The following is a 15,442-nucleotide window of genomic DNA, read 5'->3' on the forward strand; positions in this document are numbered from 1 at the left end:
GAAGGTCGGGTAGTAGCGGACAGCAGTTAGTATCGGACAAAAGTTGTTTCAAGCATTTGCCGCTGAAGGCAGCACCTGTGAAACAATCGGCGTGTTGACTGAAGGAGTTGACTACCTCACTCCTTCAGTCAACACGCCGATTGTTTCACAGGTGCTGCCTTCAGCGGCAAATGCTTGAAACAACTTTTGTCCGATACTAATCGCTGTCTGCTACTATCCAACCTTTCCTTATAGCATTGAGCGCTTTCAGTGCTATACTTATAACTGCAATCAGTGTATATTCACTGTTTTCAGTGGTGTTTGACTGATTCACTTTAAGAGAGTAAGATAATGAATTATCGGAAATTAATGAAGTTATATTTGTCAAATAACGACGGAATGTGCCAGCCTAAATTCCAACTCAAGTAAATTCATGAAATGTCCGTTAAAACCTTCCGTATAATAAATGATTCGACACACCTTGAAAATATATGATGTATTGTTGCCCGCGTCCTCGACTCCTGCATCTTTCATCCTGGCGCAGCATCCTGGTTGCTCCAACGTGACGCCTGACACTGACACTCGCGCAGATACGATTCGATCGAAGATACGCATATTAAATAACGCGATGTTGATAAGAATCTGATTAAGTATTTCAATAGCCGGCGAAATATTTTAATCACCTGAGAGAGGAATGATAAATAATGTATCGGTGCTCGTTGTGTATCGTCGTGTACTCGTATTGGTCGGTTCGAAATGTAATGAACATCCACAAAAGCGTACGATGCACGAAGATATATTTGATCACCTTGAAGATCTGGAATGTTTTGATTGTTGTGATCATTCGACGTTCGATAACCAACAACGACTGTTGACGATTGATAAGAGGGGATAAGTTTACCTTTCTTGGGTTGTTTTGATATTCTTATGCGTCACATATTTCTTTCCACTCTCTAAATTTTTTCAAGTGGAAAGTGGCAGTATTCTTTCATTTAAAACAACAATGAACTCTTTAAATTTTCTGGAGTGAAAAGTGGCGATAGTAAAAATACTGCCACTCGTAATCGCAAGAGTGAATGCTCCGCTCAAAATCAGAGTGGATTCTGACTCCGTACGAGCGGATGTTTTAATCGACCGAATATGTTCTTCTGACAGTGTAACGCATCAGATTCACTCTTCAGTTTTCAGTAGAAATATTCACTCAACGACTCAGAGTGGATAATTCGCTCTATAGGAGCGAAAGATGACTCGAGTGACTCGGCTGTCCCTCCGCTTTCCAAATGAAATCTCACTCCAGGAAATTTAGGGAGAAGATACTCGATATTACAAGGGTGAATGTTTCACTTAAGATTTTGACTATTAATAACTATCAATATTATGACTATTAATTAGATTGGATTCTGACTGCATATGAGCGGACGTTTCAATCGATTGAATATGGTTTTTTGGCGATGGAAGGCGTCAGATTTACTCTTCAATTTCGAGTAAGAACATTCACTCAACGACTCAGAGTGAAGAGTTCACTCTACAGGAGCGAGAAATAACTCAAATTCGAGTGAAATTTCACTCTAAAAAATGAAGAGAGTATTTATAATTGAGCGTTATATGACATTGTATTGCAAAATGTTTCTGCTTTTTGCAATAATTGAATTCTCGTCGGTGTAATGTTAATTAACATACGTTTCTCCGATTGAATCATATCTATGCGAGCGTCAATGCCACGAGCTAGTATTCAGTGTGTCATAAAAGGACAGCCAGGAGCAGAATGCTGAATCAGGAAGACAAGACGGAGGATGTAGGACGCAAACAAAGAATACATCGTGTATTTCCGGATGTATTGAGCGGCACAATGTTGTCGCGACATGAATAAATAATAGACGTATATACATATCTATTGTATGTGCCCTCTAAATTCCTTGGGGCAAAATTATACACGAAAAAATGGAATGACAGCTGAGTCACTTGGAGTGATTTCCCGCTCTTATGCAGAGAATTCTTTCGCTCTATATCGTGTACGAAAAAAAGATTTGGTTGAATTAACCAAATATCTGGTCGAATATGAACGATCCGATTCCGATTGAAGTAACTCGAATTCTGTTTAAGTCAACCAAAAATCTTGTTAACTTAACAGAATTGTTAACAGAATTCGGGTTACTTCAATCGGAATTTCTGGATCGTTCATACACGGAGAAAAATAATTTGCTGGCCCAGCAAATTTTCTGCTGGTTTAGCAAAATCTTTTCGTTACTACACTGAGAGAAGAATTTAGTAAATATTATCAAAATTTGGTTACTATTACTAAATGGTAGACGTAAATATAGCGGGCCAAAGCTATGGCAATACTTATTAATTAATTTAGTTCTGTAAAATAAATTATTTATTTGACAGAAGTAAAATTTATTTGATTCCAGAATATATTTGGTAAATAAAACTTATTGAATAGTTGAGCAAAATAAGCGATTTTGTAATAGTTACAAAATTTTTGGTAGGTTCAACCAACCATCTGTAATAATAGATATTGAAACGATGTAATAGCTGCAAATGAATGAATTTTTCGTTGTGCTACAACAAAACATACTTATACTGATAACAAAATAGAACTCGTACCTACTGAATTTTTTACTACATGGGATATAACAATTTCATAACAATTATCAAATATCTGTTCATAACTGTAATATATTTCATATTAAATATTTAACATTAAATAACTATTACTAAATTATTTAATTGATGTTACTGTGAATGCAATTACGTCATACTCCCAATCTATTAAATATTTGGCAATTATTATCATATTTAGTATTAGTTACTAAGGATCCAACGAATTTCTGTAATTAAATGCAGTTTGTTATAGTTACCAGTCTTTTCTCTCAGTGTATATGGACAGCAAAAAGATTTGCTAAAAGTACTAATTACTATTTGCTGAATCTACAAATTATTTTGCTATAAGAACCATGATGGATTTATATAAGCAGCTGCAGTTTTGCTCCGATAACAAATAAATTTGCTAAGGACACATTATTTTGCATCGATAGCAAATTAACGTGATTCTTAGGACAAATACACTCAACAAATTTTTTTATTCTGGCAACAAAACTACTTCTGCTCTGTTAACGAATCATTTTGTAAAATTAGTTACGGCAACTAAATTTTTTCGTTGTCACTACGAATATGCAATAGCAACGATGAGTTTGCTAAATGAGCAAAATTATTTTTCTCCATGCGATTACTCCAAATTAATTCCACAAATTAATTCCAAAAATTTTCCTATGTCACTACAAATATGCAGTAGCAACGACGACTTTGCTAAAAGAGCAAAATTATTTTTCTCCGTGTAGTTATATTATTACCTATTAACGCATATACAAAAGAATATATACTGCATGCTTCTTAAAAAAGGTCGCATCGCGATACACAATTTCATAAAACGCACATCCCTATTAATCAGGCGATTCGACTCCGACTTGCGGGCATATTAAAACACGCGCGCCTCGGGCGAGGTGAGGATAATCGCATCGTTCTCTTTCTCTCTCTTCCTCTCCTCTCTCTCTCTCTCTCTCTCTCTCTCTCTCTCTCTCGACGGCGAACGATCATCGATAAGATTACGGTCGACATGCTCGCGTGGGATCGGTCGGTTCAGCCGGGACGAAGTCAGTTCGGGCGGCGGCTGAAACGCGACGGAGGTCGCAGAGAATACCCGAGGACAGGAGCGTGCAAGCCCGATATTATATTACGTAATAGCACAGAAAGCCACGTGTCGGCGTTCGGAGCCCCGGAATGAAATTCATTTGGAACAGCGCGCCCCGAATCTCTCGATTGTCGACTGCGGGGCGCGCGCTGGAAAGAGGGGCTCGAGATACGCGTCGCTCTACACGTAGCTACGTGGGTTTCATCCCTCTCGAGTCAACAGTCACAATGCGCCGCACCCCGCAACACGGTGGTACTGAGCCTTAATCCGATTATTCCTTTCGAATCGGCGGGCACACGGCCGACGTGAGCACGTGAGCCTTCGTCGTCGTGTCGACGGTTTTATGTCGCCGTTAACACCGCGAGACACTTTACACGAGAGACAGAGGCATAAAAATAGGGCCAAATAGGAAGTCACGAAAGAATTTCCTCCACGATACAGAGTAAAAGAATCCCCTCCACACGGAACAAAAGGTTTGGTCGAATTAACCAAATATCTGGTCGAATACGCGGGGAAAAATAATTTTGCTCTTTTAGCAAAATCATTGTTGCTACTGCATATTCGTAATGACATCAAAAAAATTTAGTTGACGTAACTAATTTTGCAAATTATTCATTACTGGAACAGAAGTGGTTTTGTTGCCAGGATAGAAAAAATTTGTTGAATGTATTTGTCGTAAGAATCACGTTAATTTGCTATCGATGCAAAATAATGTATCCTTAACAAATTTATTTGCTATCGGAGCAAAACTGTAACTGCTTATATAAATCCATCATGGTTCTTATAGCAAAATAATTTGTAGATTCAGCAAATTATATCTAGCAAATAGTGATTAGTACACTGGGAGAAAAATTATCTAAAAATCAACAAATATTTCTTTGATGGGTGCCATTAACATATTTATTTTCATTAACATATATATATATATATATAAATTCTCTTTATTTAAACCAAATATTGTTTACTTAAATCAGGTAAGCAATATTTGATTTAAATAAAGAAAATTTAGATTTAAGTAAATACATTAATGGCACCCATAAAAAAAATATTTATTGATTTTTAGATAATTTTTCTCTCAGTGTATCTCAGCAAATCTTGCTGTCCATATAATAACGAAAAGATTTCGCTAAACCAGCAGAAAATTTGCTGGACCAGCAAATTATTTTTCTCCGTGCAACAAATTAATGCAATTTTTATATTCAACGTATAAAATATATCAGAAACATTTAAAATACTGTTTAATAACGACACACTATCCACCGAATTTCAATGCAGATTACAGAAGAGAGTCATTACAGTGTGACATTTTTTTATTCTAAAGAATCGGTAACCGCAGTTGTGTCGCGTAGTAGCAAAACAGTGCTCGACGTCCCGTGATTGTAAAAGAAAAATCGGTTTACGTCTCTCCTTCCCCCTTCTCCATCACTGTCACTACTTTTTCTCTTTGTATCTGTTGTCGCGCGTTGAGATGATTTTCGTGCGTTCGGAGAGCGTGACTCGATTTCCAGAGCTCGCGGTCGCGCACGCCGTGGAAACTGACAATCGACAATCGACGAAAGACGATTTTATCGGCGTCGCATCTCGCGTCGCTAATTATCGCGAATATTGTCGGCGTGCGCGAGCCGCTGCGCGCCGCACCGCGCCGCGCCGACCGCATCACGCTGAATCATCCGAGCGGCTTTATTAAGCTCCGATGCACCTGCGATCGAGGCGGAAGCGATGCATTCCCATGAAATCCTGCCACCCGCAGGAAACGACGCGTCCTCGTACGCGTAAGGACGCATCACGGCTTACGTACAGGGAAGAAGACCAACAAGAAGAAACGAAGAGACACGACGTGTACGTCCGCTGAGTTTCTTCGGCTGAAATTCCACGAAAATAGTATGACAGCCGAGTCACTCGAATTTGAGTGATTCTTCATTCTTGTTTCGGATTCGTCTTTTGTTCGTGGGGACATACTTACTCTTAAAGTGAATCAGTGAAACATCATTGAAAGCAGTAAATATACACTGATTTGCAGCTAAATAACAGCACTGAAACTGCTCAGTGCTATCTTTATAACTGATATCAGTGACTATTTCACTAATTCACTTTAAGAGAGTAGAACGGAAACGATTGAAGTGAACACAAAAGTCTTATACCGTTTTGCGATATTCGCAATAAATCTTGAGATGTTAATTGAAGACGATTGATGAATGATCACGCGCGATATGGTAAATGAGCTGTAGTGGCGATGTGTGCTGTCGTGTGCTTGTACTTTAGATCAAACTGAACAAAAAAGTCCTGTATCACTTTGTAAATAACCACGTAGATTTTTAGTTATTAATGAAAGAAAATTGTTACATGATTGTGCGCGATATAGCAAATTTTCTTTAAGGCCCCTCGCATTGTTTATCTCTTTTTAATGATATTAGAAGCGAGAAAATATATGCTAAAAATTCTTGTAAAATACGTTAAAATAAAAATATACATTCATAAAATAACACTCGCAATCGATTAAACAAATTTGTAAGATATTTCATGCACTCCCCTTTTGCTCTAACAATCAATAATTTGTCGTAAATTAACGTGACATACAATTCATCTTCTTAACCTATTTCTGCGCTTATTTCTATTCAGATTAATTTACAATAAATTATTGATCGTTAGAGCAAAAGGAGAGTGCACGGAATATCTTACAAATTTGTTTACTCGACTGCAAGCGTTACTTTGGATACATATTTTTATTTCAATGTATTTCGCAGGAATTTTTAGCATGTATTTTCTCGCTTCTGACTTCATTAAAAAGAGATAGACAATGCCAGGAGGCTTAATTAATATCTAAAAATCTATACAGTCATTTGCAAAATGATAGAGGGATTTTTTGTTCAATTTCACCTAATGTATAAGTGAATATATAGCATACAGCATCTCTACAGTACATTTCACACCATATCACGCGTGATCATTCACTAATCTTCTTTAATTAATATCTCGAGATTTATTACGAATATCGCAAAACGGTAGAGTTTCTCAGGAGTGCAAGAGGAGAAGAGGCCCGTACTGAGAGAAATTATCCGATAAAAAATTAACAAACGGATACCTCTGATCAAAATAACGATGAATTTTTATATCTGATTAGGATATCCAATTAAATTTAATCGAATACTTCCGATTATAATAGCATTTCATCAAATAAACCGACCAAACAATTATGAACCGATATTTCTCATCGGATGTTTCCTGATCGGGAACGAAAATTCATGAGTATTCATGAATATTATCAATTGGTATCAAGTACATTTTCTCATAAGTGAAACTTGGTTCAAAAAAGATTGGAAGATATGTTTGGAGGCAGAACGCATCAATCTTCACCCCCACGTCGTTGCTATTTTCCGTGGGAGCTGGACTAACAAAGTCTCCAGCGTAATCACACGGAATGTAAGTCAATCGTCGATCTCTTGGGGGGGAAAGAGTACAAAAGGAGTAGCGTGTAAGGTAAAAAGCGCTGCTCTCAAATCGAACCCACCGGCATTCCCATTCGATGACGAGACGACGACCTGTGCTATTACAGGTGAGCGGGCATCGCCGGCATGCGCTACCAAAACTCCACGGCGCGTTATTGTACCGTAACCCTTGTCATCGGCTGTTCTCATGCATCAATAATCGTAGTGACCCACGTAACTCGTGCTTGAATTCGGAGTTCTGCGCCGGAACAACGTGAAGCACACGGAAATCGGCTCGCGCGTCTTAAGGGGATGCTGAAGCTGAGAGAAAAATGTATGATATTTGGAACTATAATGGCATAGTAAAAAGATTATAGTTAGAAATATAATTTTTATAGTAAATGTTACCATATTATTTAATATTTACAATATAAGCATAGTATAACTGACCCGTATAAAATGTTTACCAAGAATTATAATTATTTGAAATAAAAAATATAGTAAGGTAGCAAATATTGAATGGTAAGAGAAATTAACTATTTTATATAGTTAATACAATTGGAATATTTGACAAATATAGGTACATGTAACTATATTCCCAAAAGGTGCTTTACCATATATATAGAATAATAAGATGGTGACTATAAATCTGTGTTCATTCTACTATATCTTCATGTTTAGATGAACTATAAATATATGTTTGAGGCCAAAACGAACTATAAAATATAGTGAGATTATAGTTATTCCAACTATTTTTTTCTCTCAGTGTGAAAACTTTACCGACAGAACACCTTTTACTGCAAAGTTCACATCGTATTAGTTATACAGAATTACAAATGCTTTTGCGCAGTAGAAGTATGTGCAAAAATAAATAGGAGCATTGCTCGATATGTGACGAAAACGAACAAAAAATTTTTTATGTAAAATCTCAAGCTGGCAGTTAGCGTAATATTTGCCTAATCCAAAAGTTTTGCAGCTTGTACATATCGAAAGTCCCGAACAGAAAAATTTTGAAGAACATTGCTCTACCTTCGCATCTGCATTTGGAAACTTAAGGATATCGGAAAAGTTTGCAGAAAGATTTCTACACATATATGGTTGGGTTTTCCATTGAATATGGTAAAACAAAGTAACACACATTCATGTAAGTTCTGTATATACAAGAAATATGAAAAGGATCGTGTAATTATGTTAGTGACGATCGTCTCTGCATTATCGACGTTGTTCGAGTTCGTTATCGACTCCAGCATCTCCTTAAGGGGATGCTGAAGCTGAGAACTTTAATATTTGCCTAATATTTGCCTAATCCAAAAATTCCGCAGCTTGTACATACCGAAAGTGTGGATGTTCCGAACAGAAAAATTTTGAAGAACATTGCTCTACCTTCGCATCTGCATTTGGAAACTTAAGGATATCGGAAAAGTTTGCAGAAAGATTTCTACACATATATGGTTGGGTTTTCCATTGAATATGGTAAAACAAAGTAACACACATTCATGTAAGTTCTGTATATACAAGAAATATGAAAAGGATCGTGTAATTATGTTAGTGACGATCGTCTCTGCATTATCGACGTTGTTCGAGTTCGTTATCGACTCCAGCATCTCCTTAAGGGGATGCTGAAGCTGAGAACTTTAATATTTGCCTAATATTTGCCTAATCCAAAAATTCCGCAGCTTGTACATACCGAAAGTGTGGATGTTCCGAACAGAAAAATTTTGAAGAACATTGCTCTACCTTCGCATCTGCATTTGGAAGCTTAAGGATATCGGAAAAGTTTGCAGAAAGATTTCTACACATATATGGTTGGGTTTTCCATTGAATATGGTAAAACAAAGCAACACACATTCATGTAAGTTCTGTATATACAAGAAATATGAAAAGGATCGTGTAATTATGTTAGTGACGATCGTCTCTGCATTATCGACGTTGTTCGAGTTCGTTATCGACTCCAGCATCTCCTTAAGGGGATGCTGAAGCTGAGAACTTTAATATTTGCCTAATATTTGCCTAATCCAAAAATTCCGCAGCTTGTACATACCGAAAGTGTGGATGTTCCGAACAGAAAAATTTTGAAGAACATTGCTCTACCTTCGCATCTGCATTTGGAAGCTTAAGGATATCGGAAAAGTTTGCAGAAAGATTTCTACACATATATGGTTGGGTTTTCCATTGAATATGGTAAAACAAAGCAACACACATTCATGTAAGTTCTGTATATACAAGAAATATGAAAAAGATCGTGTAATTATGTTAGTGACGATCGTCTCTGCATTATCGACGTTGTTCGAGTTCGTTATCGACTCCAACATCCCCTTAAGCGCGTCTAAAGCGATATTCTGAATTTGATTCGCCGAGAAACGTCGTGCTTTCCAGGTAGGGTTACGTTTATTTTGGCGATAGGACGCTTAAAGGAGAGATAATTCGTGAGTACATCGCGCTTGGGTAGATCGATCTTCTCGCACCTGTACAATCATCGCTGTGTTTTCCCTAATATTTGATCGTCCCTGTTGACAGAAGTGTGTTTCGTTTCATACAACACACACGCGCATACACGCTGCTTTTTATCACGTGTGAGTAAACATGCTATATTATTAGTTATCGCAATTTTTAACTCGGTCGAACATGTAAAAAGTATCGAGTCGTTTTTAAATCGCATGCCGTTTATTCGCGGTAAAGTATTTAATATTTCACCGTGTTCACTTTATTTTTATCTTTTACTAAATATTGACGTTAGACTTTAACAAGAATATTAAACATTGGAATTCTGTCAAAGTACCGGCGAAACAAATTTTTTCAAGTAATTTTGCTTGAGTTTACAACAAAGGATAATTTAAGTTTTTGTTGAATAACCCGAAAACGGAACTTTTCAATTCGTCGAAGAAACAAAAATTGACGACGCACACGGAGAAGATATTGTAGCCAAAATTACATTGAAATTATAACTTTTGTCACAATATTTTTCGTAAAGCTTGAATTATATTGAAATTATAATATAAATTACTATAGAAATGATATAAATTTGATATAAATTTGATATAAATTTGATTACTATAGAAATGATATAATATAAATTTGACAATCTGCGATATACGATATAAGTAACATCCAAACAATTACAGTAATTTTGTAGTACAAAGTCAAATGTGCGTAATATTTTCAAAAAATTTCAATTTCAGTCAGAATCCTCTGTATAGCCTGAAATTACAAAAGTTTTGTTGGAATTTTTACTACAATATATTTTTTCTGTAAAAGCAGGAGAGACAAATTAAGAGAGCACGAGGGAGAGAGAGCGAGAGATTCAGCAAGAGAGAGAGAGAGAGAAAGAAAGAAAGGACTGAAGTTCTGTGCCTGACTTTGGTATTCGATTTTAATGAAGTATCATAGGCAGCATTTACTAAATCTAATCGAATGTCAATGTCAAGTGCAAATGTGCGGAAAAAACGTCTCGTGTTTCCGAGATATTCAAATTTTAATTATTGGACGAGTCGCTTCGCCCCAATCCCAATCACCCAATTGTGTTGAATATTAATGGCGACAATTTGTTCGTAAGACTAATGTAGATCCTTTCGAAGATATCCTTTGTGCAACCCAAAATGCTTATTCTTCATAGAAAAATAGGATAGAATAGTTTATGTATCAAAAAGAAAATGAGCTCGTTTGATTTCTTGTTTTATTTATTTTTTTTTATATATTTGACTTTGATTTTGATACATTAGTATTTATAATCTTGTAAGACATTAATAAAATAAAACATCAGCAAAATATTTTTGAATTCCGGTCTTTTTACATGGAAATTTGAAAAATTGATCATTTAGCCACATAATTACAGCCAGATAAGTTAAATGTTTCGAAAACAAAACGTTTCTGCACATTCGCATTTGTGACATTCGGGTACATTTAATAAACGCTACATACTTGTAAAACTTCATTAAAATCGGACCAGAATCGAATACAGACTCTTATCAAAACATGAGAGAAAGAAAAAGAGAAAAAGATAGAGAAAGAGAAAGAGAGAGGGAAGAGGAGAGGAGAGAAGAGAGAGAGAAGAGGAGAGGGGAGAGAGAGAGAGGGAAAGGGAAAGGGAGAGGGAGAGGGAGAGAGAGAGAGAGAGAGAGAATGCACGGAATATGCGAGGAAGTTCGTAGGGCGAGGGTTGGTTTCGGTAAGGTCGAGCACAGTTTTGACGATAACGAGCGGATTTGCAATCACGACTATATTGTGCAGGATCCTGCTGTTAGCTAACTTCAAGAGGGATGAAACACAGGCGCCCTGAGATCACAGAGCAGGAAGCTGAATAGGATGCGGACGGAGGATGAGAGAGCGTCGGCTCTTCGTTGCCGTCGCAATCGCGTCCGTCCTCGCACGGTGTGTGCAAACGCGAAATATTCAAACTCACGCGAAACTACAGGCAAACGTTTGTTTCTTTTGTCACGTGTTTTCGCAGTCCTCGAGCTTAATTAGCGAGGCACGGTCGATCTCGGAGCCGGCCCGTCGTTGGAAAATTGTTCGCGATTCCGTCTGGGAAAAAGTTGACTACGCCGAAGATTGATCAAAGAGTGCGCGGATGAAAGGGGGGAGAGACACGATGAATCCGGAATCTTGTATATATCGCGCCGTAAAGACTTCCCTCAAGTTTCCCCGGGCTGATTTTTCCGAGGTGATGTCTCGGGGAAGGAGGGGAGGATGGAAAAGGCTCCCGACCGCTATCAGACAGGATTAAAGACCTGGAGATCTACGTCGAGAAGAGTGCGGGCATGTACTCGCGACAATTGTTAAGGTTTAACTTTTTAAGCCATAGTGGGGGACGCCATAGCGTCCTATTTTTCTTTCAGTGATTTTAACTGATTCATCGGCAGACACAGTCGATTATATTATTATCATACACCTTCAAAAATAAAAAATAAAAAATATAAAAATATAAAAATTAAAAATAATTTGTATGTGTTTAATATTGTCAAATTATTATAAGCAAATAAAAGCAAACAAGCACGGACAAAAGTTATTTTAGGATTAACTATTACGAATTGATATATGAAAACATTGACGGTTTATTAAGAATAGTTAACAGTATTTTACACGTTCTTTTCAAAATTTTCTGTAAAACTCTATTTTTTAAACTATTAAAATATTAGTAATGTTTGTTGCAAGTTTCTTGTCGAAAATGCAAATATCTCTTTTTCATATCAAGAAAATATCTTTTTCCGATTAATATTAAAAGCAAGATTGTTAATTATGAAAACTTATAGAGTCACCATATTAGACCCGCCATTTCGAATTTTTATTTTTTGTCAAATTCGTCAGCAACCCCGAAATTTTCTGTATGCCAAATTCGAAGAAACTTCACCGAGAAATAAAATGTATAGCTCGAGAAGTTACGGTAAATATATCAGTGCCTAGATACTAATAACACTGATATTTAATTCTTATTGTTTTGGTTTTTAACTACGAATATATTTAAACTTTCAATATAGAATATACATACATCAGAGTGTCTGCAAATTATCGATACACCCGTCGTGTGCAGATGGAACTCATCAAACTGAACAAAAACTCCTCTACCATTTTGTAAACAATCTCGTAAAGTTCATAATTATTAAAGAGATGAATAATTACGCGCAATATGGTACAAATGAGCTGTGATGGCGACGTGTCTGTCGTCGTATGCTTGCAGGTCAACATTCATTAGGATATTAGATTAAACTGAACAAAAGAGTCCTCTACCATTTTCAGAATGACCACGTAGATTTTTAGTTATTAATTAAGGAAGATGAGTGTATTATCGCGCACAATCATGCAGCAATCTTCCTTAATCAATAACTCAAAATTTTACGTGGTCGTTTGCGAACTTGTGGAGAAATTTTGTGTTCAGTTTGATGAGAGATCTGCTTGCACACAGCGGGTGTGTCAATAATTGTTAGAAATTCTATATATGGAATATATGCATATATTCGACTTTAAAGGTTTAAACATTTTTAAAAACTAAGATAACAATAATGTCCAGAGTTAGGTGTTACGAGTATTGGTACTTTTACCTTACTCTCTTAAAGTGAATCGGTGAATAGTCACTGATATCAGTTATACACTGTAAAAACTGATGTGTTAAATTTAACATTTCATGTATCCCAAATCATCCACTCTCATTTATGTGTAAATTTAACACAAAACAAATGTGGCAAGAAGTAACAATATGTAAAAAATTAACACAAGAATTTAACACTTGAATACCGTTAGAAATCACAGTTTGTGTTAAATTGACATATGTATAATGTTAAATTAACTAAAATAAAACGTTATTTTAACATTTAAGAGAAGTATTAATTTTGGATGAAATGAAAATGTTAAATTGACAGAATCTATGTCTGACATATTAAATATGTCAATTTAACGCAACCTGTGACTCCTAACGGTACTCAAGTGTTAAATTCTTGTGTCAATTTTTTTCCATATTATGCGTGTTACTTTTTAACACATTTGTATTAAATTTACACATAAATGAGAGTGGATGATTTGGGACACATAAAATGTGTTAAATTTAACACATCAGTTTTTATAATGTAAGTATAGCACCGAGCACTTTTTAGTGCAACACTTATAACTGCAAATCAGTGTATATTCACTGTTTTCAGTGATGTTTTCACTGATTCATCTTAAGAGAGCACCAATTGCGCGGGCAGCCAAGGTTGCGGTTACATCTCTTATCGCACCCGGCGACCGGTGCGACTGTTTCGCGTTGACCATGTAAACGGCGGGAGGCGGAAGAAGGGGGAGGGGGGCACGTGGTTAAACACGCGCCTTGGCCGGGCGAGAGGCAGCGAACCGGATTTTTTACAATGTCCCCGCTGTTTGCACAGCAGGTGGTTAGAATGCGAGGTGACACGCTAGGCTGCTTTCTCGAATTTTATTCTTTTACGGGAGCTCGAGGCCTCAGGTGACAATGGCAGGCCTACGGTTCTCCTCGGGTTCATGTGGCGCATCCCTCGACGAATTCGAGCAGGTCTGCAGGCAGACGATCATTCTAATGATAATAACGTGTCGATACATACGGGGAAAACAAGTATCGAAAATTTCCAGAAAACCACGAACAGAAAGCCGGTGAAAACAGTCCCCCAATTCTGTGTGAAGTTTCGAAGAAACGGAGAGAGGAAAAGAGATTATCGGGGCTGACCGAAACATGCTGTCGTGGTAATGCTGCTGAAAAACTAATATCTGAATTTTCCAGATAATATTTGAGTAACCAGGTACAAAATTTGGTCAAAATAGGATCGAACAAATTTTTTGGTTGCCAGAATTTCATTCTTTCTACTACTAAAGATTTGATTCTCTGAAACTAAATTGCTTCAGTTTTGTTTCAAAAAATCAAACCTTTGGTTCAAAGTACCAAATATTGGTTCTCACAACCAAAACATTTGTTCCACCTTATTTCAACCAAATTTTGATTAACTCAACTAAATGAGTTTTTCAGTGTACTTGAGCATTCTGTGGTTTATTCTTACTATCACTTCTTGTATTCTTCAAGTCATTCTGTGCATAAAAGTACCGACGTAAGGTCAACGAAAGAGATAAATATTTTTTTCCATATATTATATTTCAACGAAATATTTAATTTCCATATCAAAATAAAAATAAAGTATGGAGTGTTCGGCAAAGTATTTATATCTCACGTTAACCTTACCTTGACATAGATATCATACTTTTTTAGAGATATTGATATGTGTACGTTGAGATATGTTCAATTTTTCTTTTTAATTTGGTAACCTTTGTTGACAAAGATATCACAAACAGTATAATGTGTGGATTCAAACATTTTTTATAAAATTTTATAAGAAAAAGGAGATCTCATGATTGGCCAATATCATATTTGTCACTTTAAAATTAAATCATTTTCTTTTGAAAAGTCGGGTACCCAGAATCCGAATAGTGATGTTCTTATAGTACGTATATACCCGAGTCTCGAAATTTTAGTCTTTCCGTCCTTTAGTTGAAAATTTAGAAGTTCTCTTTTCGACCTATATATTCTATTTTAACATCTAATTTAAAGCCTGAATAATTGATCTCTTTTGATTTTATTTCAAATCTATTGATTTTATTTCAACTATTAACTTTCCTAACAGGTCTTCCTAAAACTTATAAACAGTATTTAGTATGATTTCTGCCACTTGAGATGCGCTAAATAGGATTTCTATGTTTCCATATGTTTTCATGTAAACATACTTTAATTCTTCAGAATATACAGTTATTAAAAAGTTTAGGTTGAAAATAGGATTAAAATTTCGACTCGAGTGGTATACATAAAACAAGAAAACCATGCATAAAGTGAATCAAATAACGTTAGATTGTAAACAAT

At 36.2% G+C, this 15,442-nt stretch overlaps 1 protein-coding gene across 2 annotated transcripts in view; it reads right to left on the reverse strand.

Moving 5' to 3' along the window:
- Nucleotides 1-5,077, reverse strand: part of LOC116845083 (tyrosine-protein phosphatase non-receptor type 14-like) — a 46,284-nt gene extending 41,207 nt beyond the window's left edge. Inside the window, exons 1-2 of one of the 2 annotated variants that reach the window (XM_032817375.1) lie at nucleotides 5,071-5,077; nucleotides 460-621 (exon numbers count right to left, since the gene is read on the reverse strand). In XM_032817375.1, coding sequence (XP_032673266.1) covers nucleotides 460-594 — 135 coding nt within the window. In that variant the 5' untranslated portion in view covers nucleotides 595-621; nucleotides 5,071-5,077. Of the gene's footprint in view, nucleotides 1-459; nucleotides 784-5,070 lie in introns of those variants that run through there. The other variant, XM_032817378.1, reaches the window with a different exon arrangement.
- Nucleotides 5,078-15,442: the final 10,365 nt, after the last annotated feature.

The sequence above is a fragment of the Odontomachus brunneus genome, unplaced genomic scaffold (assembly GCF_010583005.1).
Source record: "Odontomachus brunneus isolate Ranch 3 - 2012 unplaced genomic scaffold, Obru_v1 Obru_scaffold_049, whole genome shotgun sequence".
Taxonomy (NCBI): Eukaryota; Metazoa; Arthropoda; class Insecta; order Hymenoptera; family Formicidae; genus Odontomachus; species Odontomachus brunneus.